Genomic DNA, 26,816 nt, shown 5'->3' with positions numbered 1-26,816 from the left:
CACACACACACACACACACTCACACACACTCACACACACACAAACAAACACACATAAACACACATAAACATCATCATCGTCATACATAAAATTTGGCATAGATAATTCAAAACAGAAGAGAAATATTCTCAACAGCAGCTGTCAGTATAACACAGTATGGCAGATATATATACTGTTACATCAAGCAGTCCAAAGATAAACTCCACTGGAGTAAACAGTCATTTCACAAGATTTGACAAAAATATCATCACTCAAAATCAACCAGCTTTAAACACTAAGGAAAAGCAAACATTAGATGTGAATCAAAGTCAAAGCAGGACAATCTTCAAATAAATGAGAGCCTTCGCTTTTACTACTTGTCCATCAATGTGATGAGACAATAAGGAAACCCACCATGAATGAGCAGGCTGGAAATATATTTCCTACATAATGAGGGAGAGTGCAGCTCCCCTCAGGTCTCAGAGTGTCAGAGTCTCTACCAAGGCCTCCACACAGAGCCTCTGCTGCTGCTGCTGCTGTCCTGCAGCATGGTGGGCCTGAGGGTGGAGCAGACTGGGGAAGAGCTGCTGGCTCTGTGGGACTGGTGGGGCTGCTGCTCCTGCTGCTGGAGGCCCTGCAGAGGAGGGACAGAGGCCTGTGTGTTGGAACCTGCAGAGAGGAAGTGCTCAGAGTCTCTCCAGCAATGAGAGTAGCTTGGGCTGTGGTCGCTGTGACAGAGGCCCGACTGCAGCTGCTGCCTCAGGAAGCTCACCGTCATCTCCAGGATGTCGGCTTTCTCCAGCTTGGAGTTGGGCTCCTGTTTGTGGAATTCCTTCTCCAGAATGATCTTGAGCTGCTCGATACAGCTGTTGATGCGATCTCTGCGCATTTTCTCCACAATAGGTTTTCGCAGCTGGGGGAGAGGAGACAGGTAGGTCAGCTTGTGATTGAAATTCAGCAATAAACAATCAGATATTTGTACTGTTCAAGCTGATGAAAAAGCCTTAAAATCCCCTCCAGAACTTACTCTGATGTTGTCTCTCTCAGAGATCCTGATGTGGTGAATAGAGGAGTAGTTGGTGGAGCAGGGAGCCATGTCTGTGCAGGTGAAGTGAGCCGCTTCTTCTGGATGGCAACGTGAGCTCTGATGTCTCTGGGGGAGCCGCTCCTCATTTTATACTGAGACATTAGCATAACAAAGCCATGTGGCTCAGGCAGGGCTGGGGTTCCCACACTCTGACCAGTGGGACTCACAGCACAACAATGGAAGACATGTCAATAACTCACAGAGCATTTATGTGTGTGAGACGTGTTTCTCAAGATAAGCAACAGGTAATTAACACTTTAGTAAGTAACATCTGAGAATTCATCATGGACTGAAGGTCACAACTGAATTTTTAGAAGCAAAATGTGGCAAGGTGATGCACACAAAGCTGTGCACCTTCAAAGGGTGGTAACTGCAATTAAGGACCAAATGTTTCACTGCAATAAAACAATATAAGCTGAAGGCTTTCATTTTCCCCTTAAGGAAAGTTTCCCCTCTTCCAAAAAGCGTTCGTCACATGTTTAAAATAAGGAGTAAACACCGGAGGAAAACGTGAGGAGAAGGTTGCTTATCAAGGTCAAACGGGGACACATTTGATTTTGGACTTGTTGCTTTCCCAGTTTATTTTTCTCTTCAGGGTTGAAAAGCGGAAACGTGTGAAGACACACTGGAATGTTGTGATGAGACACACGCTGATCAAAGGCTACCGCTGACTCGCGTCCCAGGTGTGAAAGGAGGCGAGTGGCGCACGCTCTCAGCGCGCGAGACGAAGACCGCGTGCGGTGAGGAGGCGCTGCTCGGATTTGTTTGTTTGTCGTCGTCTCCCCCTCCCCTCACCCGAAACATGTTATGTGTATGATGACTTTATATTACTACTTATCCAAAACTTACTCTGATGTGCTGTTAATGACAAGCGATAAGACACATGCAATATTATGAATGCATTAACAAAGTTAACTGGTGACTTAAAAAAAAAAAAGAAATATCTTTTATTTCAAATTATGTATATTTAATTTTATATTATTATTGTTCTTAGTCACATACTAATCACCGAGCTCTGCTGAAAAACTGTATACAACAACGCATAGAATCTAAAGCTCATGTCTTACTTCCCCTGAGGGTCTGCAGAGCCTGCTGGAAGTGAACTGTGTCAATTAGTGTCAAGTTAATGGCGTTATGAGCAGGCTGGCAGAGTGTCTCTCAGGGCCTCCGTCACTGGCTGGCCCCAGATGTGAAACTGGCCTTGTGGATCAGTGTGAGTAGTCCTGTCTGCCCAGTTTCCCACCAGTCCCCAACATCAGGGTAAATGAGCTACAAAAGCCATGTCGCTCCTCAATGCTCCACTGGGAATGTTAATTGATCTTTTGTTGCAGGACAAACAGAAAGTCTGTGTCCCGGTCCATCTGGGAAAAATCAAGTCAACTGGCTTTGCTGCCTGGCACAGAAAAGTCTGTCTGCCTTTAGTCTGCGTTGACTCTTTTAATTTAAGGTTCCAGACCCCCACTGACAATGCTAAAAGAAGAACTCAAAGTTTTAATTAAGTCAAATGCCACAACACAAATACTCCATGCAAGGTCCTCCATTCAAGTAAAAGTTAAAGAAAGCAGAGAGCACTTGCAAAGTCAAGAAAAAAATGTCTTGTCACACGCACCATCATCACATCCAGGTTAGAAGAAGCTCTCTGTCAGATGCTTTTCTCTATAAACAGCCTGAACAGGACTTCCTTTCTTATTCTTCATTTGATATTCAGGCGTATGAGTAAACATTTTGCTTGTTGTCGTTGCAACATTTGTCAAGCCACATCCATTTTTTTTTTATTATTGTCCTCTGTATTGATGTGATTGTCGACATATTTGTGTGGATTTGTGCCTCTTTTGAAAAGTTAGTGTGCACTACATGGCTGCCGGGGGTCTTTGTCTACAAGTGTGTGTGAAGATGCGTTCCCCTCCCACCAGCAGCCTGAGAGCTCTGAATTCCTGCCATAAAGTCTCGGCCATCGCTTAGACCTGCGGCGGCGCAGAGCGGCTTCCCGTCAGCCATCTCTCTGTGAGTGTGGTATCTCCCGTTTCCCACACTCTGTGCCTATTCACTGGCCTCAAGACGGGAACAATAGAAGTGTGTCTTGTTACACATCACATTAGCTACGGTGTTTGATCTCTTGTTGAAGGGGGAGGGGAGGCAGCTTTAGCCAGACCATCTGGCCTGGCCAACTAGACCCTGAGAAAGTCCAACTAGACCCTGAGAAAGGCATGCCACATTCTCCACAACTTCTGCGCACACAAATAGTTGTGAAAGACTTTTGTGGCACTTGAGACGTAATTCAAACAGTAGACAGCATGCCATGACCACCACAACAGAAGTGGGACATGTGATGTGCGGGGGTGTCTCCATACCACAGTTTTCACTTTTTTGAACACCTGTGCACCAGCCAGAATAGATAAGATGAAACTTAAAAAATCCCCATGGCATATCTGAAAAAAACCAAGCACCTTCATACTGTAAAAAACAAACAAAAAACAGATCCACACCCTCCTGCAGTTAAGCCAAAAAATAAATCCTCAATAAACCCTATAAAAAAAAGCTTTTTTTTTCCCCCCAAATAAATTCAGAGCATTAAGGTGAGTCACACTAAAATAAATGATCCACACTACAATCAAATCAGTTTATCTCAAAACTCTAAGATTAAATGAAACTAACCAACCAAACTAAGACTATTTTAAATGCAGTTTTAAAGTGCAGAGCAAAAGTTCAGCTCCACAGGTTGCATTGACAATAAACGCCTCAAGATCTGAGCATGCAGAGCTAACATGTTACCTTTGCTTTGGAATAAGTATAATTTTATCCTCCTTTGCACGTGTACTGAAGAATGACACACATATCTTTAATCTAGCAAATTTAATCAGTATTACTCTTTACATGTGTTACATGCATGGTCTCTATAATGTTGTAGGAGTTTCCCAGTTCTTGAAATGATTCTTAATAACCTGCAAAGTGTGCAGACTTGCGGAGCAGTAGAAACCTAAATGCAAGTTAAGGGTTAAGAGTTAAGAGTAAGCAGTCATTATCTGACAAAGGAGCACCTTTTCAGCATTATTCACACAGACAGCTGCAGGAATCAAACCTTGATAGGCTTCTGCTCCTTTGAACAAGGCATAACAGAAAAGGTGATGTTAGTTAAATACTGTGCTGATAAACTGTCTGCAGCAACTGCATGTAAGGGGGTGTAGCCCTCAGTGGAACTACTGAGATATATAATGTGTATATATATATATATATATATATATATATATATATATATATATATATATATGGAGAGAGAGAGAGAGAGAGAGAGAGAGAGAGAGAGAGAGAGAGAGAGATTATTCATTCAATCTTATGTGTGATGTTGTATGCACTTTATCTCCCTCTCACTGCAGCTTTTCTACAAAAAGAAAGAACACAACTGTTGTTTATGTTTCCATAACTTCAAGTGAAGTTTTCAATTTATTTTTTTCAAAGGCAAACTTCTCAAGGAAGCAAAAGATTCTTTCCAGTGAAGATTGATGTCAACATAAAATGTCTTTATAAAAGGCATTCATTTCAAGATGAAAAAAACATCTATTATGAACATCACAACTGAGCAGTTAACAGTAACACTCCTTCACACACAGACCAAATAAAGGTCATATATAGTCATAATTAAGTATAATCGTAATGCGATTTACAGTAAAGGTGGATCCATAGGATCCATTTATGGGATGTTGTTGATTCACCGGCAGCGAGCTGATGAAACGTATCTGTCAGTGATACTCAGTATCAAAGATAAGCAGTAGTTTACACACATAAATCAAACAGTGTCTCAGACACTTAAATAGTTTCAACCCAGTGTGGGTGTGACAACAAGATAATTCAGTGATGTTTGCCAGACAAACAAAAAGTCGGGATTTGTTGTTTCCCCACAGGAAAAATGAACACAATCACAGAGTAAACACTGTGCATAATGTGTATACACATGGTGTACATATTCAGTAAAACCTGAATCATTGCAGTCTTTCCAAAGGAATACTGGCACATTGTGCCCTTTGCCACAAGTATAAAACTCAACAATATTGAATCTCCTGCCAAAGCAAAAGGAAACAGACTTCAGCGAGTCTTCAACTTTCTGTCCATGACGTTCACAGACGTAGTTCTTTCTCTCTGTGTGGAGGTGATGCTGCCTCCATCCTACCAGGGCCTCCACAGAGCACCACTGGCCTGGCTCACACCCTTGCTGGAGCTGACCTGATGGAGCGGAGAGCCAGGTGGGGAGAGGCTGGAGGGACTGTGGCTGGTCCTGCTGGATGCCTGCAGACCCTGGAAGTGGTTGAGTAGCTGTCTGTGGGCCTGAGTCTGGACCTCACAGTGGGACAGAAAGCTGACGGCCTCTTGCACACACCGGGAGTAGCCATCGCTGGCAGTCATCAAACCGGAGGTCACGCTGGCCTGTCGCTGCTGCTTCTGCTGCTGCCAGCCTCTCAGATAGGACACGGCCATCTCCAAGATGTCCGCCTTCTCTTGCTTGGAGTCAGGCTGGTGTCTGAGGAACTCGGGACCCAGCAGGGATTTCAGCTGCTCGATGCTGGTGTTGATGCGGTCTCTGCGCAGTTTCTCCACCATTGGTTTTCTCAGCTGAGGAAAAGAAGAAGAAAATTCATTTAGAAAAAATTCAAGCATTTTCGAGTTATGTGAACACGATTCAGTGAGGGAGTTATGTGAATTTATAGAAATCAACCTTACCTTATGAGCAGGAGTCAGATGTTCCTTAGAAAAGCTTGCGTGACCAAAAACAGTGGGTGCCATAGCTGTAGAGTCAGAGTGTTCCTGCTCGGTCTGAAGAGCCAGTTGAATCTGAGCTGCCTTTTCCTCTGCTTCTGCCCTGTATTTATACACCCAAATCTCCATATGAATGTGTGGGTCTTGGGCTTGTTGGAGTTTCTCACAGTCCCTGGGCCAATGAGAGTGCTGGGAAGGGCTTTGAGGAACGCAGGGCTGCCACATGCTCAATGAAGTGTTTATAGCCGTGGGGACAATGAGTGTGTCTCTGGGGAGCAGGTGGAGGAATAGACTGCAAGAGAAAGAGCTCGGGTGGGGCAGTGGGGAGTGTGGAGGGGGAGTGTAGCTGGGAGACTGACCCTGTGCTTGTGTTGATATGGGAAAGTGGTGACCCCAAAGGGAAGCATGCCGGCAGTCTCATGTCATCTCTGCCGCCACGCAATTGAGCACAAAGTGCCTCCACCACCAGGCACACGTGGGTGTTACAGAGGGCCAAGCCTTAGAAAAGACCAACATGCAGCCACTTCCACAAGTTTGACATGGCAGACTTTCTTCGCGGAGCTGTGCAACAGTTGAGACTCTATTCAGAATAGTGAATAGAAAAAGACCTTCTCTGCAAGTTTTTGGGACTCAAATAAAATGTACTAAAACGTACCACACACAGAAATAATGTGAAAGGCCAAGAAAACCTGCCTCCTTATTCAATGTCTGTCAGTATTAGCTCTTTAACAAGCTGTTTTCCTCTTACTACTGACATCACAGCACGCTCACTTTCAAAAGTGTTTTAAGTTAATCTAGCTAAACTGTTGCACCCCGTTTACCAGCTACTGCCCTAACTTGTTCCCAGAGTAATTATTTTTGTGAGTTCAGCGTTATGTCCACAGAGGAAAACTGCTTCAACTGTAAACACCCTAACAGTCTCCACACTCCCAGCACATGTTCACACATCAGGCAAATCCCCCACGTACTCACACAAACAGCCGCACTCTCACTCACTTTCCCTCCCACACAGACACACACTCACAGCTGGCCGACCTGCCAGCCGCTGGCCACGTCTCAGTCACACGCTCCCTTCCTGCCTGTGTGGAACGTGGGAGCCGCTGTGGTCCCAGGCTTCCCACACTTCAGTGTTAATGACACTGAGGCCGGCTGCACAAAGGAAGTGTGCCCCATCGAACAAAGATTGACTGACCAACCCCCCTCCCAACACACACACACACCCAGGAAGACAGTGCTGTCGACAGGGCTTCCAGGCACACCATCTGGACCAATTGTACACTATTGTCAGCCAATCAAGCATGGGAGACGCTCACCGTGAGAATTGGAGAGGCTAGAATAGAGACAGAAAGTTAAATAAGAAGAAAGGAGTGTGTGTGTGTGTGTTTGTGTTGAGGGTGGGAAACGTTGTGGATAGTTAGATAAAGTTTGCATTCAAAGTTTGTCCTGGAAAAGGCCTAAAAATAACCATAAATTGTCTGTGATACAAAAAAAGACACAAATATAGCAAATAAATGTGAGACACATTTTCACATCATAACTATAGCTTGTATAAAATTAGCCTACTGTAACAATAATGTTGTGAGTTGTGATTGAGTCTGAGACTATTTTACATTGTGCTGATATTTAAAGGGCACAATTTCCACATTTACTCAGTTTTTAGAATAAGAAGTGGGAGCTCAGGTCTTGATGCCATCCAGCTTTGTACTTAACATCTCTCTCCACGAGGTTAAATAGAGGCACTTCTCCTCCAGGCAGACATTTAACTTTCAGGTTCCCACCACATAACAATGTCACTCCATACCATAACAGGCATATGTCCGTCACTGTGGTCCATCGGCTGAGAGACAAGAGGCCAGTGGAGGGCCCCTCCCACCTGTTTGTTTGAATTGTGGCCATTGTATGCCATGAATTCAACTAATTCATTCACATCCCATTGTCATAACACTGCTTTGTGATTGGCCGAACACTGTGAGAACCAGCATCACATTAAAATCGATGGGAAAGTTGGCATAAGTATATAAAGGAGAGAGTTCTCAGTGGGTAAAATCATAACTCTGCCTCTTGTATCCAACACGGACCAGGATCTGACTGCATCTTCACCATGAGGGATCAGCACACAACGTAAGCTCAGATTGAGAAAACTCATTTGTTGAGTTAACTTGACTCATCCAGCTCATTCCTTTGGGATTGTTTTAATATTTTGGTTTTATGAGGTTATCAGGGTTCTCATTCTTCCATTGCTGGCAATGCATATTTACAGAGTGAGAGTCAGCTTTGGGGCAGATCAGCAAAGTGATTTGCTGAATGGCTTTGGTTTTATTTGTTCAGTTCTTAAGCTTGAAGGAAGACTGTGATAAAGGAGAAGATATTGCAGTTTTGTGACCCTTAAATAGCTGTGAAAGGTGCAAATTAGTGTAAACTTAAAACGTGTCCTGTTTGTGTATCCAGCATGAATCTTATGTCTCCTTTTTTGCCCTCTCAGCATGTGTAAGATGATGATTTTGGAGAGGAAGTGCACAGACAGAGCAGCGAGGCTCCGCTCAGCACTGGAGAGCCAACTCAACACGGGGGTGTCCAGTGCTGACGTGTGGGACAAGACCGTCTCCTTCTTCACAGTAAAGAAGGCCTTGATTTTCCACAATGGCTACAACAAATTGTCCAAAGAGGCCACGCGACTGTTCCCCTCACCAGCTGAGGACGTGGCGCCGCTGTGCTGCCAGTAAGAAGTACACATGCATGTGAAGACAACATAAAATGAGATGGGATGTGTGGGACTGTGTCCACAAGATTGTTGTAATGAAACAACAGCACCATGCCAAGAAGAAATTTCCAATGGAAAAACCCTTTTCTTCAGGTGGACAGAGGACTGTAGATCAAAGACATTTTAAAGGTTTTTGTCGTTGGGTGTTTTCAGAGTAAAATGTGATATGGACAGGAGATCTATGCCATGTACACTGTGATCTTATTGGTCCACAAGTGGTTCTTAAGATGTGCATTTCATGCCTTAAGTCTCAGCACTCGTTGAAGCTGATCACCTTAAGACCATACCGTTGAGGATTTGTAAAAATGAAGTCATATTCCTTTGTTTAAAGGGGAACTGTGTATGCCAATGCATACTTTATTTTGAAAATGTTTTTTTATGACATTGTGAGTGATGTTATTTTAAGTTGTTAAATATAAAACTTGTTCACCAAAAGCCTTAAGTGAAATGTGCAATATGTACATTCATATGCAAGTTGAAAATAAACTGGTATTGTTTTCATATCATTTACAGTTTGAATGATCTCTTAACATCAATTCTAACAGATCACAGGGTTGCTATTTGACTTACAGTTCACACATCAGTGACTTAACAAGTATCACCCTCTAGTGGCCTTCATACGGCTATACCTCAGATTATGATCCACAAAGAAAGCAGCTTCTTCCTCCTGGACCTCAGGAGCACAACTCAAAGGTTCTATTGCAATTATGAACTTAGATGTCCTTCACAGTTTTGTTCCAGTTTCATTAGTGTTAAAGAGTGTGTGAGTATGTTTGAAAAAAAGCGCAGATACTATGTGGGAAGTTCTGTAATTGCTACAGATAAACACATTTTGGTGACAGAGAATTCCTATCTGCTGACTAAGGTTTTGTATGTGGTGGGGAATGCTGGAAATGTGAGCAGGGCAGAGTGGATACTGGACTGATCACAGGTCAGTGGTTAACAATGGCCAACATCATGAAAGGCTATACTATAATAAGTACTACTAACTACTATAACTAAAATATGACGACACCCTGCTCTAATTTCCGGCCTGCTTTAATTTAAATTTTTACATTTAAAAATGATACATTTTAAGCATGTCTCTTCTGAGCCTCTTGACAGGACATTTTAAAAGCACACAGGCCCTTTTCACAGAACTTTGAACTCATCACAGAAGAAGCAGCATCAGTATGAGAGATAACCTGAACAATGGCCTATCCTATCAAGTGTCCCAGTAAGCCAAGACAGTGGGCCAGCACTCACAGCATCAGGACCCTGAAACTACAGCAGCTTTATGCATTTCAGCCGTTGTTCATTGTTTGATAACTTTCCTACTGACGTCAAAATGTCCTCTGTGAAAAGTGCTGAAAGTAATGCAAATGATGAAGCCTTTTGAAGAGTGTAAGCAGCAGCTGGAACAGAAGAGGTTACCACCCTGGATCACATTTGGAATTATTACTGCTTTATTAATCATAGGCTAATTTCAAAAAGCAGACATTCAGCAACAGTTGAACATTGTAGCAGCGGGAATAGGTGAATTTACAATAAACTGGGCAATCTCCACACCATGCATTCAGCTCTCAGGTACAAGGGCGGCGTCTTAACCGTTTGTAAGTCGTAAAGTTCAATCGCTGAGAATAAAACTCAGCGGCACTTATCTTTCCAGAAATCTGTGCTGCAGACTGACACAAGAGTGTTGCCGGTGATTTTGGGGAAAATTTAAAAACTTAACTTAAAGTGCAGAGGCCCAACAAATAAAGAAACTACTGGGGAAGAAAATTAACTGAATGACAAAGAAATCAAAGGAAAAAAGTGTGTTAGGATATAATGTAGGTCTGTTTTATTATTAATTTATCTGATACTTGATTGCAACAGATGGAATCTTTCACAAGTCCAAAGTTCACTTTGTTACAAAGGCATAGCTTTATGGGAAAAAAAAAATAAAACAAACTTTTATTCATCATTCATTTCCTCGCTTTACTTCTGAGGTTGATAAAAGAAACCTTACACATACACACAAATCAAAACCTTTTTTTTTCTTCTGTCCATTGCTCAAATTCCAGTTAGAACCTACACAGAAACCAAACAGCAGAAGTTGGTAAGAAAATAACAGGTCAGCTGGAAACCATGTGACAATTAAACCTGCTGCCATTTTAAAAAGCCCTGACCAAAAACAACTTAAACCAAACAAACAAAAAGAAAAACAAGATAAAACCAAATGCCACTCTTAACACGTGGTGGGTCAAATCCCAAAACAGTTTTAGTTACTTTGACATTGCACCCCAATATAAGCGGGGGGTGGGGTGGTTTGAAAGCCAAACAATTCCACCTTAAAACAGAATTCACAAGCTCCATCAACCAGAATGTGAACAATTAAATACTCACAAGTCGCCGTTCTGTGATATCTTTAAGAAACACAACATTGGTGCGGCTTCAGGATTGTTAGCGGTAACAGTCGTGAACCAGAGATTACACAAACCCTCTCTAGTTTAATGATTATCAGAATCTCAGATCTCTGGTCACGTCCTCAGCTCTAGACAGAAGTGGTCTGAATCACAGGGGCAGAGTGTAAATTCTGTTTTAGTGTGTTTCCCCCACCTTTAAACAGCATCATGTGTTTGTGTTAAATGTTACAGAAATGTTTCCAAAAGTGGATAGATTTGTTTAGACTACACATAGATTCTGCTCTGCAAGTTAATCTGAAATTGTCTTATGGGAGAGGGAAGTGAGTAAGAAGCATGGTGTATAATCTGTGTGTGTCTCGGTATGTGTGTCAGTGTGTAAAAAGAAAAAATCTTTTTCTTTTTTTATTTTCAGCTGGTAGGTGTCCCAACGTTATTTGCAGGGCTGTTTTGTGTTGGAGGGGTGTGGGCTGAGGTTGGCCATCATGGCAAAGAGTTCAACAAATCCTGCAGGAAAAGGTCTGGGTCTGCGATTTCAGAGAGGAGACCTGGAACAGGAACACAAAGTCATGTAACATTAAAAGTCAAGTCCTTAATAAATGACAAAGTAGAGATGCATCAGCTGGATTTATGCAGAGTTCTCCCATTTTCCAAACTAATTTTGAGCATAATCTCTGAAGCTGATGAGTTGAAGAATCTTCCTATCTTTGAATTTTAATAATCGAGCAGATATAAAGTTAATCAGATGTGCATTTATACTGACCTACAACATCAAAAAACTCAGACAAGGACTCAGCAGGCATGAGTTCATCCTGAAAAGCCCTGAGCGCACGCTCTGAGGCCTCGTAGATTGGCATGTCATTGTGACGGACATACTCTGCCAGTGAGAACGACCAGCCCCCCTCTGTGTTGCTGGTGGGTACTTTCTGCATGATCGAAGGGAAGAAAAAGGCAAGGAGTTATTATGGCTTTAGTCTCCAATAAGAGTTAAAGCTAAATCATTTTTAATACACTAAAAAACTATATTAAACATTTCTTTGTCAAAAAAAAAAGATTATATCCAACCCTGAACAGTTCTTAATTGATCAAAGGATCAACCACAGAACATATACATCTACATATTGTTTGTATGTTTCATTGGTCTCCATGGTATCCGAAACTTTGTGACATGAACTTGCAAAGACTTTTTGAAACTGTGCCACATTTACCCTGAACATGTCATAGACGAGATCCACCAGGCCCCAGAAGAGGAGAGGTGAGCGATAGACTGCATATTCCTTTGGTGCTTTATCTGTGAGTCTGTGAGGATGAAGGCAGGAGGTTTGAACATAAAAAGTTAATTCAATTCAATTCTTTAAATTAATTCATAATTAAAGAGTAACTAAACCCCTAAACCACTTTTTCTGCTGTAAACAAATTTAAACAGATATTTAGTTGTTTCTGAAAGATTCAGGTTCAGGTTCAAATCTTGACATTTTAGTGGAAAGTATTTGAATTTTCTGTTTTGTGCCCAGTAACACAGCTGAATTGTGTGAGTGGCTGAGCTGGAGGGAAGTGATGTTTTGGAGGCAGCCTACGTCACCAATCTATTAGCTGTTGCTTTCGCGGCTGCAAAAACACCACCACGCCAATCATGGAACAACGTTATCATTGTCTCTGCCTCATTTCCAAATTGCCCCAAACTAAAGAGATTGAACAAATGCTGCTGCATCAACCCTGCGTCAGTTACAAAACAAAGAGGAAAATATTAAAGTGTAATACTTGTTGGTGCAGACTGCCGAGACCTTCCGGGCATGTGCGGTGACCAGGAGTCTCCGTAGGAAATATATTCGTGAACTCCTCCATCGTTCAGGTGGCATGATGTGCATGGCCAAGATGGTGAAATAGTGCGGTCCTTCAACCTCGTATGAGCTCTCCACCCATTTCTCACAGGGCTGCTCCTGGAAACTCTGCAGGTTCTTTTCCTCCCGGGATGTAGCCCTTGTACTGCAGTGACAGTTTTCAAACCAAAGTGAGATGATAGGGAGAAATACGTGGACTGTACCTGCTGAGTGTCAGTCAAATAGGTAGACTTATGGTTCGCTTCTCATCCCTACACCTCATCACTTGATAGAAATTGAATCTCTGATGAGTAATTTCTGTGATGAGACACATTTTACCACAAAAAGCCAGTACATACGTGTTGAGGACATAGAGCACAGTGTGGATGATGTAGGGGATGAGGTGGATGTTGCTCTCTCGTCCTCCTCCTCCACTGTCCACGCTGAACGACTGTTCGGTAGCAAAGCGAAGGAACAACAGTTTGGTGTCATGGATGTTGAGTTGGTATGTGGGCTCCCGCTGGCCTGTGCACTCCTGCAGATATGTGTTGTGCCTGTGTGGCAACGAGAAACCCAGTTGAAAATAATTCACCACTGGCCACATGAAGAAAGCTTTTGCTGCATGTGTGTTCATGCAGGATTTTACCTTGCTAAGCATGTAGCAAAGGCTGATTCTGGCACATGTGGCCCCCACACAGGAAGCAGCCCATTGCACTTGGTGCTGGCATTCTGGAGAGCAGCACTCTCCCACTCTTCTCGCCCACGAGCCAGCCTGCCATATGAAAGGAAAAAATAAAAATCTCAGGTTAGAATAAATGACAAGTGAGGCTACTGCAGAAAGTCTTTAAAGGCCACTCAAGACATCAGTAGTCACCTGACAGCTGCCAGATGGCAATCATAGTGGACTATGTTAAAGTGCGACACAGTGCTGTAGCCCTGCTGCTTGCGAGGCTTGTTTTCGAAGTCCTCCAAGTGCACACGCTTCGTGAAAGTGTAAATACCCAGGACTTTGGTTGGCTGGAAAGACAAAAAGTGAAATATTAATGGTTTACAGCACACTGTAATGTAGTTATAAATAGACAGGAGGACATGTTTAATGTTTATTACAGTAAAAGACAGCAATAGCTTATACTCTGAAGACATATTGTATATGTGTGCACTTATGATGCCCACTGGAAGGACTTACAGTTATTGGCAAATAAATTATATAATAGGGAACACTTAAATCTAATTACAACAATGCTAGAATGTATAAATATTCACATAATGCTTAAAAATGCAAAAGTAAAGTCCACTCGTAATTCTGGACGAGGTGTGTACCTGGAACTTGTAACCCTCTCTACAGATACAGCAGGTCAAGCCTGGCTCCTCTATAAGCTCCTCCATTTGCTTCAACAGTGAGGTCTTGGTCACCACCTGACCCTTCTCATTGGTCTGAAAAGCAAACACAAACCACACATTAAAACAACAACAACACTGGGGTATATTAGTGAAACACAGTGACAGGTGCAGAGACACCACTGAACTGTATTTTAACAAAGGAAAGAAAAAAAAAAAAGACAGCACCGTCATGCCCAGTGTTCCAAGGGCCTTCTGTCTCATGGCCATAGCCATACGCTTCTTTTCAGCTCTGGTCTCCCTGCGGGCTGCTTCAATCTTCAGGTTAACATCACTATGCTCCCTCAGTGCCTCCAGAAGGTTCTCAGCCAGCGTGCCGATGCCTTCGTCACTGGATACCTGCTCCAGCTTGTGCAAGTTGGTAATTGAATCTGTGCCTATCAGCACCTGGACACAAGGTAAGACACAGAGTCATGTTAGGTTAGGTAGGTTTGCTTGTTTACAAGCAGTTTTCTCCCACAAGGCATTAGGTGGAGCGGAGTTTCTCATTTTGAATATTGAGTACCTGTGTGGGGGGATGCTGCGTAGCCAAACCTCGGAGCAATCTGAGAATGAAGGGTAGAGCTGGTCTGGAGAGGAACTTCTTCCAGATATCTGCATCCAGACTAACAAAAGAGTTCATAACAAGAAGAAATGGTTTGAACAATTAAGCACATATATTTAGTTATGTCAAAGGTTTTGAAAGACTATGAAGAACACAGCTTCAAAGAAAGGACACTTACTTTTTGGCATTTGGGATATGTTTCTTCATGTAGTCTAGTGCACTCTGTGTAATTCCCTTTTGGAGAATAAGATCTTTCAGCTGATGTCCATTGCTGTTATTTTTGATTCCAGCGGCGATTTTACAGAAGCAATCCAAAAACACTTTGTCATCTGCACTGTGCTCCTCATCGTACCTAAGCAGACAAACTCAGCAGTCAGTTTTACTTGCATACAAACTGAAATATCTAAACACTCTGAATAAATGTGGTTCTCAGGGTGGCACACACTTTGCTGAAATGATCAGCCAGGTTTGATAACAAGACAACTGTTTGTTTTTTATCAATCTAAAGCCCTGAACAAGATCCACCTTCAAAACTTTAAATATGCGGCCATTTTTGAGTAAAAGGTGAATGATGCCCACTTGTCAAAACTGCAACACGGCTTGAAGCGTTCCACCAAAATCCTCATCTTCTCTAGTTCACCAAAGGAAAGGTATGGGATGATGCGCAGCAGACCCTGCAGCACGCTGGGGTTGGAGCGCACAAACGGGGTGTTGATCTGGTCTAACAACATGACCAGCTGATCTTTGTCTCCTGTCAGCAGCAGATTACCCTGAAAAAGAGAAACGAGTCCCTGTATAAATCAGGTACGAGAAAAGAAATGTTCAGGTTTTGAAAACATTTTGATGTCAATACTTTCTATGATTCATCTTTACTCCAAAAGGTGAATCTGATTTAATGCGTACCTTGTCCTCTGAAATCTCAGCATTGGCCTCGTCCAGAATGATCTCCATGATGCTCAGAACTTGCTCTGCTATGGAGGCTCCACCACTGTCCTTACTCTCCTGTTCTGCCACTAAGGCCTGAAGAGGAAAAGGAGATTGACTTTTCTAAAACGCATAAAATGAGTGATAAACTGTACTATAAATGCCTGGTCTAGATTGCAGTATTATGAACTGAATTTGATAAACTGAACAGTGTTGCAGCAAGCATCACCCTCCTCACCACTTATAAGACCAAGAACACAAGAACACAATGTAACACAGTCACTGTGGCGCTCACCAGGTTGAGAGTTCCCAGCATGACGTTCAGTGTGTTCATCTCCGGTTTGACCAGCTGCTGCCGATTGATTTTCACCTTCACGCAGTAACTGAACAACTTGAGCAGAACCTGTGCATGAAACAGATCCGATGCATACTGGTCAACTCTGCAGCTCCACTGTTGGTATTTATGAAAACTATACAAGGGGTGCCCTGTTCAAGACTCCCCAGAGTCAAACCTTGTTATTAAAAAAACATAAAAAGAAAGTTCTTTATGACTTAAAATAAATTTACTAGTGTCTGTTTCGATAGTTTTAGTATATTCTGTATGGGTATACGGTTTGAAATGTCTTCTACAGTAATTTTAAGGCCATTATTAATGCTTCTCTTAGTACAGAGCAAAGGGTAAAGGTGTAAAGATAATCCATGTTGACTATAGGATAGAAATGACTGGCCTGAGGACTTTTATCAGCTTTCAACTGCCAAATTTTTTGTCAGGAGAATTAAGATCACCCTCTTATTATAAAGGGCTTTTGGCTTACAGTTAGCAGATGTCTTCCTTGTTTAAAATCTTTGATTCCAGACAGCCGGTTGAGCATACACTCGAGTCCTCCACACTGTGCCATGACTCCTGCCATCTTGTACACCTCCTCATCATCTTCCTCCTCATCTGTAATAATGTCGGGTAAAACATTTTTTTCCCTCAGTTGTTAAATGACATTGCACATTCGTCTTTTTCATTAACAAGAAAGTATTAAATACAGGCACTTGTGACAGCAAGAGGACACGCTGGTAATATTTAGGGCAAAAAACATTACATTAAGACACACGATCAGGTCATTTTTGACTCAGAATTAACATCAACATTCTGTAAATTAACAGAAACTCTAACCTGTGGTTGAGTCAAGTGACTCTATGAACTCCTCAGTGGCATCTCCCAGTAGACCTCTCATTCGATAGATGATTCTCATTGGCTCACCCTTAAAAAAAAAAAAGGTCACCTGGCTTAATGACTATGCTGTAATACTGTAAGCATTTAATGACAATATGCGCAATTCCAAATGCTATTAAAAGACGCATTCATTCACCGTCAAAGTCACATGGACTCTCACCTCATTTGTAGGGCACCAGACCTTCTTATACACCTCTGCTACTGACAGATCCAAGCTAATAATTTTGTTGTTCACCAGGAGCTAAAAAAAAGCAGAGTAACAGATTAAAATATTAGAATTCAATAACAAAAAATAATGAGTTAAAAAAAAAGTAGCACCTGGACAAGAAACTATCTTGTAAGTATGCAGAAGATGTAAGTGTAGAAATTTTTACCTCCATGCCACTGTCGTCTTCAAGCAGTGCCACCAGGTCGCAGTCTTGACAGATCTTGTTCTTGATGTCCCTCATTAGAGGCCCAATACCAGGCTCATTGCTGCTGTAGGGGTTTCCTGGCATGCGACCCTGCAGGAAGTCCTCCTGTTGAGGATCCTTTTCCAGGGTCACAAAGAACTCTGTCACCTCATTTTCCTCCTAAACACAACGGAGAAAACAAAAACTCCAGATGAAGATGAATTCACAGTTACAATGAATTTTAGAGCATTATTTAGTGATTTTTGTGATTGGAGTGCAGCGCGGTAACGGTAACTCACAGGATAGATGATGCTGCACAGTCGCTCAAAAATGAACACTGGTGTCCTGTAGTCATCCAGATTGTACCGCTTTGCAGTCTCTATGCACACTGCCATGAAAGCTTTGGTTTCAGACTCAGTACCTATGAATAGCACAACAAAAATTAGAAGGTCGATGTTTAAAACACATCTACAATGACTTTTGCTGAGCTGCTTTCAGAATTTCTGTAGAAAACGGAAGCAAATTTATCATTTTTGTTTTTGTACGAAATATGAAATCAAAGAATTACTATAAACACCAAAATGCAGCGATGGAAACAGTTTCATCTCGGTCAGATTTCATATCTGTTAGCCTTGACTCGGTGCCAACCTGTTGTCATGTCCTCCAGCATCTCAAGCAGCATGTCCTGAGTCTCATCGATGAGCTTGGTGCGTTGCACCACCAGCTTCCTCAGACAAAGGTAACCGTTGAGAACTGTGCCGACCAGCCTGCTTTTGAAATGCCGCTTAATGGACTCCACTTCCACAAAGGAAGAGAGCAATCCTGCGCACCAAACACATACAAATCATTTAAATGATCAAAAACAGGCATAAAAAACATTCAGAGATGAATCAGTCTGACATCTCTTGTGATATAAAAATCCTCTGTCATTTAAACTGTAATGATGCTTAAAAATGCTTAATGTCTAACTTAACATTTTATGGTAAGACAAACAACAGGACTGAAACTAACATACCAGTCAAGCTCTTGAGGGCGTAGCCTTGCTGCAAATCTGTGCTCAGTGTGGCCTCCTCCAGAGCAAGCAGATTGGCTATTTCCTACACAGGGAATTAAACAGAGAATTGAAATACCCATTTTCATTCAGAAAAGCACAGCACTGTCTTGTTGAAATAAAAGCTCAGATCCCATTAACATATAAAAAAAATTAATTAAAGGAAACCATGGGTATGTACAGTATAAATACTCTATAAATGTTTGTTTAATTCAGTGCTTCTCAATTATTTTCTGTTCCCCCCCCCCAGCAAGAAGAAAACAATTCCCCCCCAACCTATAAATAATAGCATTTTAATAGCAATTTGATATGCCACCTTATATGATGCTAACAGTGCTCGCTGGTTTACTGAAGTAGCACTCACAAAGCGGGTTGATTGTTGGCAATATTTGGAACGTTTTCGCTGAAAAAACTCCAGCGGCTTATCAGCATGATTGGGATGTAATGTCTTCAAATGGCACCTTAATTTATTTGGCTTAATGCTGTCCGCTGCCAGCATTTTTAGACACAGTAAACACACCGGTCTTGCCTCGTCTCCCACTGTAGTCACAGTGAAGCCAAGCGCTACATCAGCGCTTCGTCATATTTCCTTGAGTTACTTTTGTCTCATTATCTTCGTCTCTCTCCGCCTTTCTTTTCATCCCTGTTAAAAATTTCTTCATGTTGTCTCTTAAGGGTTCGTTTACTGCACTTCATATCGTCTGCTCGGTGCAAAAAAAAAAACCCTACACCTTAGAGCTAATACTCCCTGCGCACACTCTGACAATGAGAGCGCCACCGCCAACTACTGTAGTGGATGTGCAATTACACTTTATTCTAGTACGGCAAAAAAAAAAGCATGTTCCCCAGGGTCACACGCGCCCCCCCGGGCATCACTGTTTGAGGAGGACTGGTTTAATTGTAAAATTCTTTTGAATTTACCTTGGTGATCAGGTTACCAATGTAGGGTAGGACTCCACGAGCTGCCAGGTAAACCTTCCAATGAGTTGGCTTGATCAGCTTCTGGTACAGCCCCAAGTACTCCACAGCACACTCTCCAGCCACACTCAACTCATCCAGATAACTGTCAGACACATACAGTTAGATTTCAGACTCAGTCAACCACCCAACATTTTCCTTTTCTAGATTTTCTGTTATTGGTTACACATTTACCAAGAAAATATACAGGATATATGTACATTAACATACTGTATATAAAAACAGAGGAAAATTTATAATTGAGAAAATCTTGCAGTAATCTAATAATAGTTCATGGATTGCTAATACTGCATTGTGTGATGCTTGTTTGACTTGATGGCTTTCTGTCTGAAGCTCATACCTGGTGAGCAGGTCCAGGACTTGTTGCTTCCGGCTGGGGATTGTGGTTAGAGCCTCCACAATGGTACAAGCTGCCTGTCTGGCTGCCTGAGTGGCAGGTGTGAAAAGGACCTGCAACAAATATAACTTCAGTGATAAGCTTCCAATGTGGTTTCTGACACTAATGAGAATACTAAGGACAACAAGCACAGCACTAATGATAACTTGCAACAAATTATATTTTAAATAAAGGTTTTGGTTTTTGTACCTGCCGCAGCCAGTTGTTGTGGCTCAGTTTAAGCAGGCGAGGGAAGAGGCCTTCACCTTTTCTGGACCTCATGAATTGCTTCCACTTCCACACATACTTCTCTAACAGGTACTGCCTTCGCAACTCAGCCTTCCCTTGAGGCTTTGGCGCAGCCTCCTGGCCTTTGGTTAAACAGGTAAATTCAACAGTGAAATGCTCATCATCTTGAGGAAAAACTAGCAAACAAACATATCTAGTATACCTGTTGAGACAGAGTACTTACCTCTTGCAGGGAGACATTTTTTCCAGGCCTCGTAAGATGCTTTGGGGTCTTTCTTGAGCCAGAGTTGGGCTTGGGCATGGATTTCATTACTGTAGGGCCTGACTGTTGTCAGGGACTCAATGGCAGCATCCTATAAGCAAAAGCAAACACACACCGTTGAGTAAGGGAACATGATACAACCATGTGGAAACTGACAGGCATTTGCATATATGATTCTCACATTTTAAATTAAATGAAATAAAGCACATGTAATTATTTTTCTACTTTATCAAATAAAAAGGCATTTAGTTATTTTTCTAGACTACAGCTAACTTGATGGACTCGTTTTCTTTGTTTGACCGAAATAACTGCTGGGTCATCTTAAGTTCCTCACCTGACATGTCTTGAAAATTACACAACATCAATGCCACCTACAACCCTCTTAAAGGCAAATAAAAACCACAAGAGCAGTTGGTACAGTGTATTTACCTTGTTCTTCTTGCTGGTGGGAGCAGGGGGCTTGATCAGCTTTTGCAGGATTCTCAGGCACATGAGAGTGATGTTCTCCACTACAACAGGTGTCTTTATATTCACCGACATGAGGAACAGACTGAGGGCTAAAAAGGACAAAAACAAAACAAAAAAGGCTGAATTGCTTCTCAGCTCTCAAGGTCTATGCATAAAATGTACTCCGAATTCGTCATAACGTTTATTATCTACAACAATATTGTACACAGAGGAACACATCGGATGAAAGCATGAGCTACTCCCCATCACACTAATCTCCTCGGACTGATACTCAAAAACTAGTTGGAGAAAAAAACAAACAAACAATAAACCATCTTGAGAATGGATAAGAGGATATGAAGAAGTCAGGCTTACCACAACGCAACCGTAATTCCCAGCATCCGCCCTCTTTTGAAATGGAGTCTGTCAGCAGCAGCATTTCATACTGCAGATTACTAACCTGATGAGAGAACAAAAATGTCATGCTGATATCAAAAATGGAACTCAATAAAGTTATGCAGCTCAATGCTGGAGCTCTACTGTTTAAATAAAAATCTGATTTTTCAACAATAAATAGATATTTCTTCAGATTTTTCTCAATGCTTCTTCCAGCTTCCAGTAGCATAAGTAAGATGACATACCAAGTCAGGATTGGCCCAATGGCCTTTGAGGGCAGCAGACACCTTGGCGATAATGAGGTCATTCATCTGCTGAGTGGCCTCTGGATGATCTCTGAATCAGAAAAATACAACAAAACTATAGTCAGAATGATACTTAATTACCACCGCAATACAACGCTGTATATGCACACAGCTAAGTATAAGAGGATGTGCAGCATATGCCTTCATTCCAAAATCTTATGAGGCATTAGTGTATGGGTGTTATGCAGTGAAACAATGAGCCCTGAGGGAGCGAAACAAGATAGAAAACATAATTAGTGGGAACCTCTGCACAGCATTTCCTCATTGCTCTTCCTTCATAGAAACATACACAGCAGTAGAACAAATATCATCCATCTATTCTGTCCACAACTACCCTGCTCTCCCCTTGGTGTCCTGCCCTTCCAACTCCACAGAATACCCCATCGAATCTGAAAAAGGGCTGGCTGAACACGTGACGGAGCTTAAACCCATCATCTCTAATGAGAATAGCAGAAGTCTCTAGAGGGTCATCTTTCGGAATCGCTTCTTGAGAACTAGTTCACCTCATGTTAGACAGTTGAATCGCAAGCAAAGGTCCTGTAAAAGTCAACTTTTGCAATGTGAAATAAACACACTGAAGAGACAAGACTATGCAGGGTCTAAGAGGTCCTTCAGGTTGATCCTGCAAAGGTGTAATCCTGATTTGTTTACCGAGTACACCACCTCAATCCTTTATGGAAATCTATCCAGGTTACTCATCTGTTCTACTTAGCTACAACATAGGGGAGGGAGATACCTGGTGAGGAGACAGACCAGCTGGCGCACGTCCTCCCTCATGGTTGCTGTACCTCGCCGCAAGTTATACTCAAACAGCTCCCGGATGAGACCTTGGAGGACAAGGATCTGCCGAAGGGCTGGGTTAGTGGCCAGTGCCCGGAGCAGTGTGATACAGTGCCCCGTGACAGCTGAGGCACAGCCATAGCACTTGGTTGAGGAGGTGTGGCCACATCCTAGCACAGACAGGGCGCGATACTGACTGGCAGTGAAGGTGGGCTGGTGGCTGCTGCTGCTGCGGGATGACTTGGTGGCAGCCTCTCTCTGCTGTAGATCATACTCCAGGAGCTCTTTACGAGATGCAAGCACTTTCTGTAAACAAAAAGCAATAGCCAGAGTTATGAGAGAGCGGGGACCATAAAAAAACTAAATGACATCACTTTAGAAATTATCCTCTCGAACCTGTATAATCTTGGATAGTTCATCAAATGATGTCTTGCAGTCTCCACTGTACTCTTGAGCAAGCTGCTGAATGTATCTGTTCACATTAGCCGAGGATGTGCCAAGTGCTGCCCCCGCTCCAGTGTCATCCTGGAGGCAAGAAAAGAAAAGAAAAAAATGATATCATGAGACAAAAACAGGATGAACCAACATTTCAAAGGAAAAAGAAAATACCTCTCAGCAAAAATACTAATACTATATAAATTAACTACAGTGATACCTTTGGCTGTACTGCTAGAGGGATTTTATGAGAAAGACATGATATTAATGCCATTTAACTAATGTTAATCCCCTGCTGTCAAAGTCTTTCTAGGATTTCACTTTTGCTGAAAAAATTATTTTGGAAAGATTAAATTAAATAACATTCGACTGACCTGTGGTTTTTCTGGAGCAGCTTCGTTCACTTTCGACAAGAGACTCTCCAGCTGGGGCCGGTGGCCCATCAGCTGGTGGTAGACTCTGTCAGCTTTGTCCAGCAAGGTATTGATATTGGTCACTGCCTGCAGAAAAAAAATACATAAAGAGTGAAGATGGAGGTAGAGATAGAGACTTCATTCAGAGAAAATCACTTCATTCATCTGCTTTCCTTCGCAAACAAACAAGCAAAGAAAAAAAATACATATTTAGTTTAAAATATTTGTTATGCAAGATTTTTTTTGGAATGGCAACCCCCCTCCTTTTGACTTTGTTCACATATATTTTTTCAAAAAGTGACAGCTTACTTTTTTCCTGTCTTCCTCATTTTCAATTGGATCCACAGCACAGCATGGTTTAGCATATAGCATGAAGTCAAATCTGGCATATTTGCAGAAGCCACAGGCATTGCACAGGAAGGGATCTTTTTCATCATAGTTGATTGACCTAACAGAACACAATCATCAATTCAAAATATAATCAACTTCAAGGTCTCCAAACATTTCCATATTTTTCCCAATCTCTTCAGACCTGCAGAGGAAACTTGTTGCTCACCTGCACTTGTGGCACTGATACACATTCTCACCACAGTTGCCACACACCCCAGGGTTGGCAGGGACTGAGGCACTGCAACGGGGACACTGCAGGGTCTCAGTGGAGGCCTGGTAGTTCTCGTAGAAATCGGAAAACTCGATCATCAGATTGGATGCGACGATGGGTAAAGGAAGATCAATCTTCACCTCTGTTTGACCTGGGGTCAGCTGAACTTTCTTGGCTTTGTGCCAACGAGCAGGCCTATAAAGAAACAGTGTAGTTACGTTATTAACACTGTCAAGCGAATGAGTGTTGCAAGGACCCATGTAATCTTTGTAAGTCATAACACTGGAATGTAACATTATGAACACAAGTAGTGAAAAAAGAACCATACTTGTTTTTCAGCTCCACGATAGCCTGTACTGTCCTGTTGTTGTAGTAAAGGTTTATGGTGCGGACCATTTTTGTTCGTTTGAGGTCACCAATCTTCACTGTGACTTTGCTGATGGTGTGGCTGCCAATAAGCTTGACAACTTGCTGTGTGGTGGTGTACCGAGTGTCCACTTTGATCGATGACAGCTTTATATTCTGGAGGACAAAGAAGACAATGTTTAAATTGTTGTTTATGCCTGTAAGCCCTTACAAAAACCATCTTGGAAATGTTCATAAGACTTTTTCTTGTTGCATCTGCATATGCACAATACTTCCCTAGCTTTAATTACATATAACAGCAGTATAAATATATAGATAGGCATCCCAAGCTTGTCGCACTTTGCATTAGTTGTTCAAATCACAAATAAACCATTGTCTAACTAGTAACTCATTATGCAATAACCCCCAACCTCCAAGGTAGAACAGTAATAACTTCTTACCACTGATAATGTAAATAACTGTGCAGTACTGTAATTATTGTGTGTTTTTGTACAGTAAATTTATTACAAAAAAAAAAAAGAATTCAAATATCCTCCTATTTGTAGCTTAATTTGCTATACTATATAATTTTTCCACTTCAGGACTAAGAAAGGTTTATCTTATCATCCTTTATCAATGCAAAACTTTTACAGATTGTGTCATTAAGTGAAGCTGTGTTACACATACTGAGAAGGGGACTTCTGGATTGTTGCACACCAAGCAGGGGTCACTCTCCAGATAAAATCCATCAAACTCCACTAAACCAGACAGAGTGCTGCAGCAGAAAATATCATATCATTACATTTTATGTAGAAGATGTTAACTACTTCAAATTGCATTCTCCTTGCTGCAAGATGACATGACAACAGACATACTTGTAGATGTTGGAGTTCGGATGATTTGTCAGAATATGGTTCTGTGCCCTCAGTATCTCCACAGCTTTCTGGGAATACTCCTTCAACTGGAACAGAAATGAAACAATTAATGAAACAATTAAAACAATTACAACAGATTTGCAGAATTGTCACTGTAACTGCTATTTTCTGCTTTGAGCAATACATTATGGACATGGTTATTTGAATAAAGAGGCAAAAACTACACAGCCATGCAAAAACAAGGACAAGACAAGGCACATAAATACTTTGCTGAGCACCAACAGAAAGAAACTTAGTTCCAGAGTCAGATATTTATGAGCTTATATCAATATAAGGCAATAATACCACAATTTCATAATAATCACTAAATAGTAAGGCCTTCAAACAAACCTTTTTTTCTGTTTGAGGAGTTTTGAGTGAGAAGTATCCAAGAAGGTCAACAAACTGGGCAGCTTTGCGGCCATATGCAGGCAGCTCAGGCCAGATGGCCCAAGTCAGTTCCAGCAGCAGCTCTTGCTGAGATTTACTGGAGTTCCTGGTGATTCACAAGCCAACAGGGGAATTTTACCATTTAAGAATTTATTTATGTTTCACTAGTCCATTTACATTTTCATTCCCACATTCTTTCCAATTTTTGTTCATCAGTCTTGTCTAAAAAGCAATTAAAGCATTCTATTTCCTTTAAGAAACTGTTATTAATAGGATTGCTTTGGATTTGAGTTAGGGCCTAAACTAAACTTAATGTGTAAGCCTGAATGTGTAAAATGTTTACAGTACCTGTAGATATGAAGTGCCAAGCAGTGGGCTTGCCAGCGCACAGCAGATGAGTTTGATTCCAGCAAGAAGCAACGCAAGAACTGGATGAGGGTCTCCTTGTCTGCAAACTTGTTAAGCTGACTGACCAAAGCCATACACAGCTGATCCTCCTGACTGCCAACTCCATCACCTGTGATCAGTCAACAAAGATACAACACAGTTAGGAAACTACCATCTTCTCCATTTTTGATACTGATACCTGTTCAGGTTCTTTAGGATCGATTCCAGCATGTGTGCCATTTTCACAAGAATTGTCATGTATGACAAATTTCATATTGTTCACTCACCCTCTTTGTCTTTCTCCTTGTCTTCTTTTTTGCTCTTTTTACTGGAAGATTTGCTCTGAGTGGACTGAGAAGCTCCTGTCTGTCCAGCACTGCTAGAGCCTCCGCCTGAGAATGATGAAGACGAGGAGCTGGCCAGCACCTTACTGCCACACAGGGCACAGGATAGCAGCTGCAGAAGTACTGGAGAAACACCTTCATCCACAAGGAAGCTGACCTGGAGAAGGAAGTACAGCACAGCTGGACAGAGAAAGAAGAGAAACCGAGAAGGCAAAATGGAAAGACAATGTTAACACAACTGACCTTAAACTGACCCTGTTTCCAATTACAAAAGCTCACTGAATCTACTTACAGTCATCCTTCATGCAGAACTTCTGCCAGTTGATTGTCCTTTGAGTGGCAATTTCAGCACAAGCTTTCAGATGTTCCATCTGCATTAAGAGAAGCAAGTTACAATTAATTACACTTAGTTACAAAAAGCTCAACCCTTAAAGCAGCTGAAAGCAGTATCAGAGAGCAAAAAATACAATATTAAAAGAATTCTGGCAAATGGGGGATGTGGAACAGGCATATGCACGGAATACACTTACTAAGGCAAAAAACAAACAAACAAAAAAACCCAAAACGTATGAAACAGTGAGGTTACAACACAGCATATAAAAGAAGATCTGTATGAATAATCTCAGTGATTAAGAGGACACTCACGAGATTGATGAGTGTGTCATACTGAAGAGCTGAGCCAGACGTCGCCGTGACCACACCACCCCGGAGGAAGATGCCCTGCTCCTCCAGGAGCTTCTTGATGCTGCGCACATGGGAGTCAAGAGTGTGCAGATCCCGCAGCTGACGATATTTTTCCTTTGAGCCGCAGATAAACAGCAGCAGCTTTCTAACTTGCCTCCTGACGAATGGTGTCTGCTGAATCATTAAATACTGGGAG

The 26,816-nt window shown here is 42.0% G+C and overlaps 3 protein-coding genes across 16 annotated transcripts in view; all 3 read right to left on the bottom strand.

The window, feature by feature from the left end:
• Positions 1-1,785, bottom strand: her12 (hairy-related 12). Its single transcript, XM_046397074.1, has 2 exons — positions 1,007-1,785; positions 1-892 (listed from the first exon to the last, which is right to left on the bottom strand). Exons 1-2 carry the CDS (start codon positions 1,073-1,075, stop codon positions 476-478), a joined length of 486 nt encoding a protein of 161 aa, XP_046253030.1. The 5' UTR covers positions 1,076-1,785; the 3' UTR covers positions 1-475.
• A 2,698-nt stretch (positions 1,786-4,483) lies between these two features.
• LOC124063321 (transcription factor HES-5-like) lies at positions 4,484-6,460 on the bottom strand. The gene is made up of 2 exons (XM_046396863.1): positions 5,780-6,460; positions 4,484-5,671 (listed from the first exon to the last, which is right to left on the bottom strand). The coding sequence occupies exons 1-2, from the start codon at positions 6,038-6,040 to the stop codon at positions 5,228-5,230; spliced, it is 705 nt and encodes a 234-aa protein (XP_046252819.1). The 5' UTR covers positions 6,041-6,460; the 3' UTR covers positions 4,484-5,227.
• Positions 6,461-10,375: 3,915 nt separating this feature from the next.
• Positions 10,376-26,816, bottom strand: part of ubr4 (ubiquitin protein ligase E3 component n-recognin 4) — a 50,196-nt gene continuing 33,755 nt past the window's right edge. For 9 of the 14 annotated variants that reach the window (XM_046395668.1, XM_046395670.1, XM_046395671.1 and 6 more), the window contains 41 exons: positions 26,582-26,809; positions 26,229-26,307; positions 25,880-26,116; positions 25,554-25,722; positions 25,167-25,311; positions 24,777-24,862; positions 24,589-24,676; positions 23,885-24,078; positions 23,512-23,751; positions 23,265-23,403; positions 22,917-23,042; positions 22,504-22,632; positions 22,064-22,413; positions 21,268-21,358; positions 21,002-21,086; positions 20,609-20,736; positions 20,141-20,270; positions 19,879-20,039; positions 19,633-19,742; positions 19,236-19,377; positions 18,279-18,360; positions 17,912-18,085; positions 17,563-17,684; positions 17,246-17,443; positions 17,032-17,112; positions 16,812-16,899; positions 16,462-16,589; positions 15,942-16,049; positions 15,626-15,742; positions 15,302-15,513; positions 14,901-15,074; positions 14,684-14,783; positions 14,347-14,565; positions 14,101-14,214; positions 13,655-13,797; positions 13,427-13,552; positions 13,140-13,334; positions 12,722-12,946; positions 12,169-12,259; positions 11,724-11,886; positions 10,376-11,508 (listed from right to left, as the gene is read on the bottom strand). In XM_046395668.1, coding sequence (XP_046251624.1) covers positions 11,444-11,508; positions 11,724-11,886; positions 12,169-12,259; positions 12,722-12,946; positions 13,140-13,334; positions 13,427-13,552; positions 13,655-13,797; positions 14,101-14,214; positions 14,347-14,565; positions 14,684-14,783; positions 14,901-15,074; positions 15,302-15,513; positions 15,626-15,742; positions 15,942-16,049; positions 16,462-16,589; positions 16,812-16,899; positions 17,032-17,112; positions 17,246-17,443; positions 17,563-17,684; positions 17,912-18,085; positions 18,279-18,360; positions 19,236-19,377; positions 19,633-19,742; positions 19,879-20,039; positions 20,141-20,270; positions 20,609-20,736; positions 21,002-21,086; positions 21,268-21,358; positions 22,064-22,413; positions 22,504-22,632; positions 22,917-23,042; positions 23,265-23,403; positions 23,512-23,751; positions 23,885-24,078; positions 24,589-24,676; positions 24,777-24,862; positions 25,167-25,311; positions 25,554-25,722; positions 25,880-26,116; positions 26,229-26,307; positions 26,582-26,809 — 5,982 coding nt within the window. In that variant the 3' untranslated portion in view covers positions 10,376-11,443. The remainder of the gene's footprint in view (positions 11,509-11,723; positions 11,887-12,168; positions 12,260-12,721; positions 12,947-13,139; positions 13,335-13,426; positions 13,553-13,654; positions 13,798-14,100; positions 14,215-14,346; positions 14,566-14,683; positions 14,784-14,900; positions 15,075-15,301; positions 15,514-15,625; positions 15,743-15,941; positions 16,050-16,461; positions 16,590-16,811; positions 16,900-17,031; positions 17,113-17,245; positions 17,444-17,562; positions 17,685-17,911; positions 18,086-18,278; positions 18,361-19,235; positions 19,378-19,632; positions 19,743-19,878; positions 20,040-20,140; positions 20,271-20,608; positions 20,737-21,001; positions 21,087-21,267; positions 21,359-22,063; positions 22,414-22,503; positions 22,633-22,916; positions 23,043-23,264; positions 23,404-23,511; positions 23,752-23,884; positions 24,079-24,588; positions 24,677-24,776; positions 24,863-25,166; positions 25,312-25,553; positions 25,723-25,879; positions 26,117-26,228; positions 26,308-26,581; positions 26,810-26,816) is intronic. The other 5 variants (XM_046395672.1, XM_046395674.1, XM_046395680.1 and 2 more) reach the window with 1 other exon arrangement.

This window comes from Scatophagus argus, chromosome 8 (assembly GCF_020382885.2).
Source record: "Scatophagus argus isolate fScaArg1 chromosome 8, fScaArg1.pri, whole genome shotgun sequence".
NCBI lineage: Eukaryota > Metazoa > Chordata > Actinopteri > Scatophagidae > Scatophagus > Scatophagus argus.
Note: the sequence above shows the minus strand (reverse complement) of the source record. Positions and strands in the feature narration are given on the sequence as shown.

Excerpts from the sequence above, each read along its gene's own strand:
- LOC124063321 (XM_046396863.1), bottom strand. The coding sequence starts at position 6,040 with ATGTGGCAGCCCTGCGTTCCTCAAAGCCCTTCCCAGCACTCTCATTGG. Across the intron at positions 5,672-5,779 it reads ATCTGACTCCTGCTCATAAG|CTGAGAAAACCAATGGTGGA; the intron begins GTAAGGTTGATT and ends TCTTTTCCTCAG.
- her12 (XM_046397074.1), bottom strand. The coding sequence starts at position 1,075 with ATGGCTCCCTGCTCCACCAACTACTCCTCTATTCACCACATCAGGATC. Across the intron at positions 893-1,006 it reads CTGAGAGAGACAACATCAGA|CTGCGAAAACCTATTGTGGA; the intron begins GTAAGTTCTGGA and ends CCTCTCCCCCAG.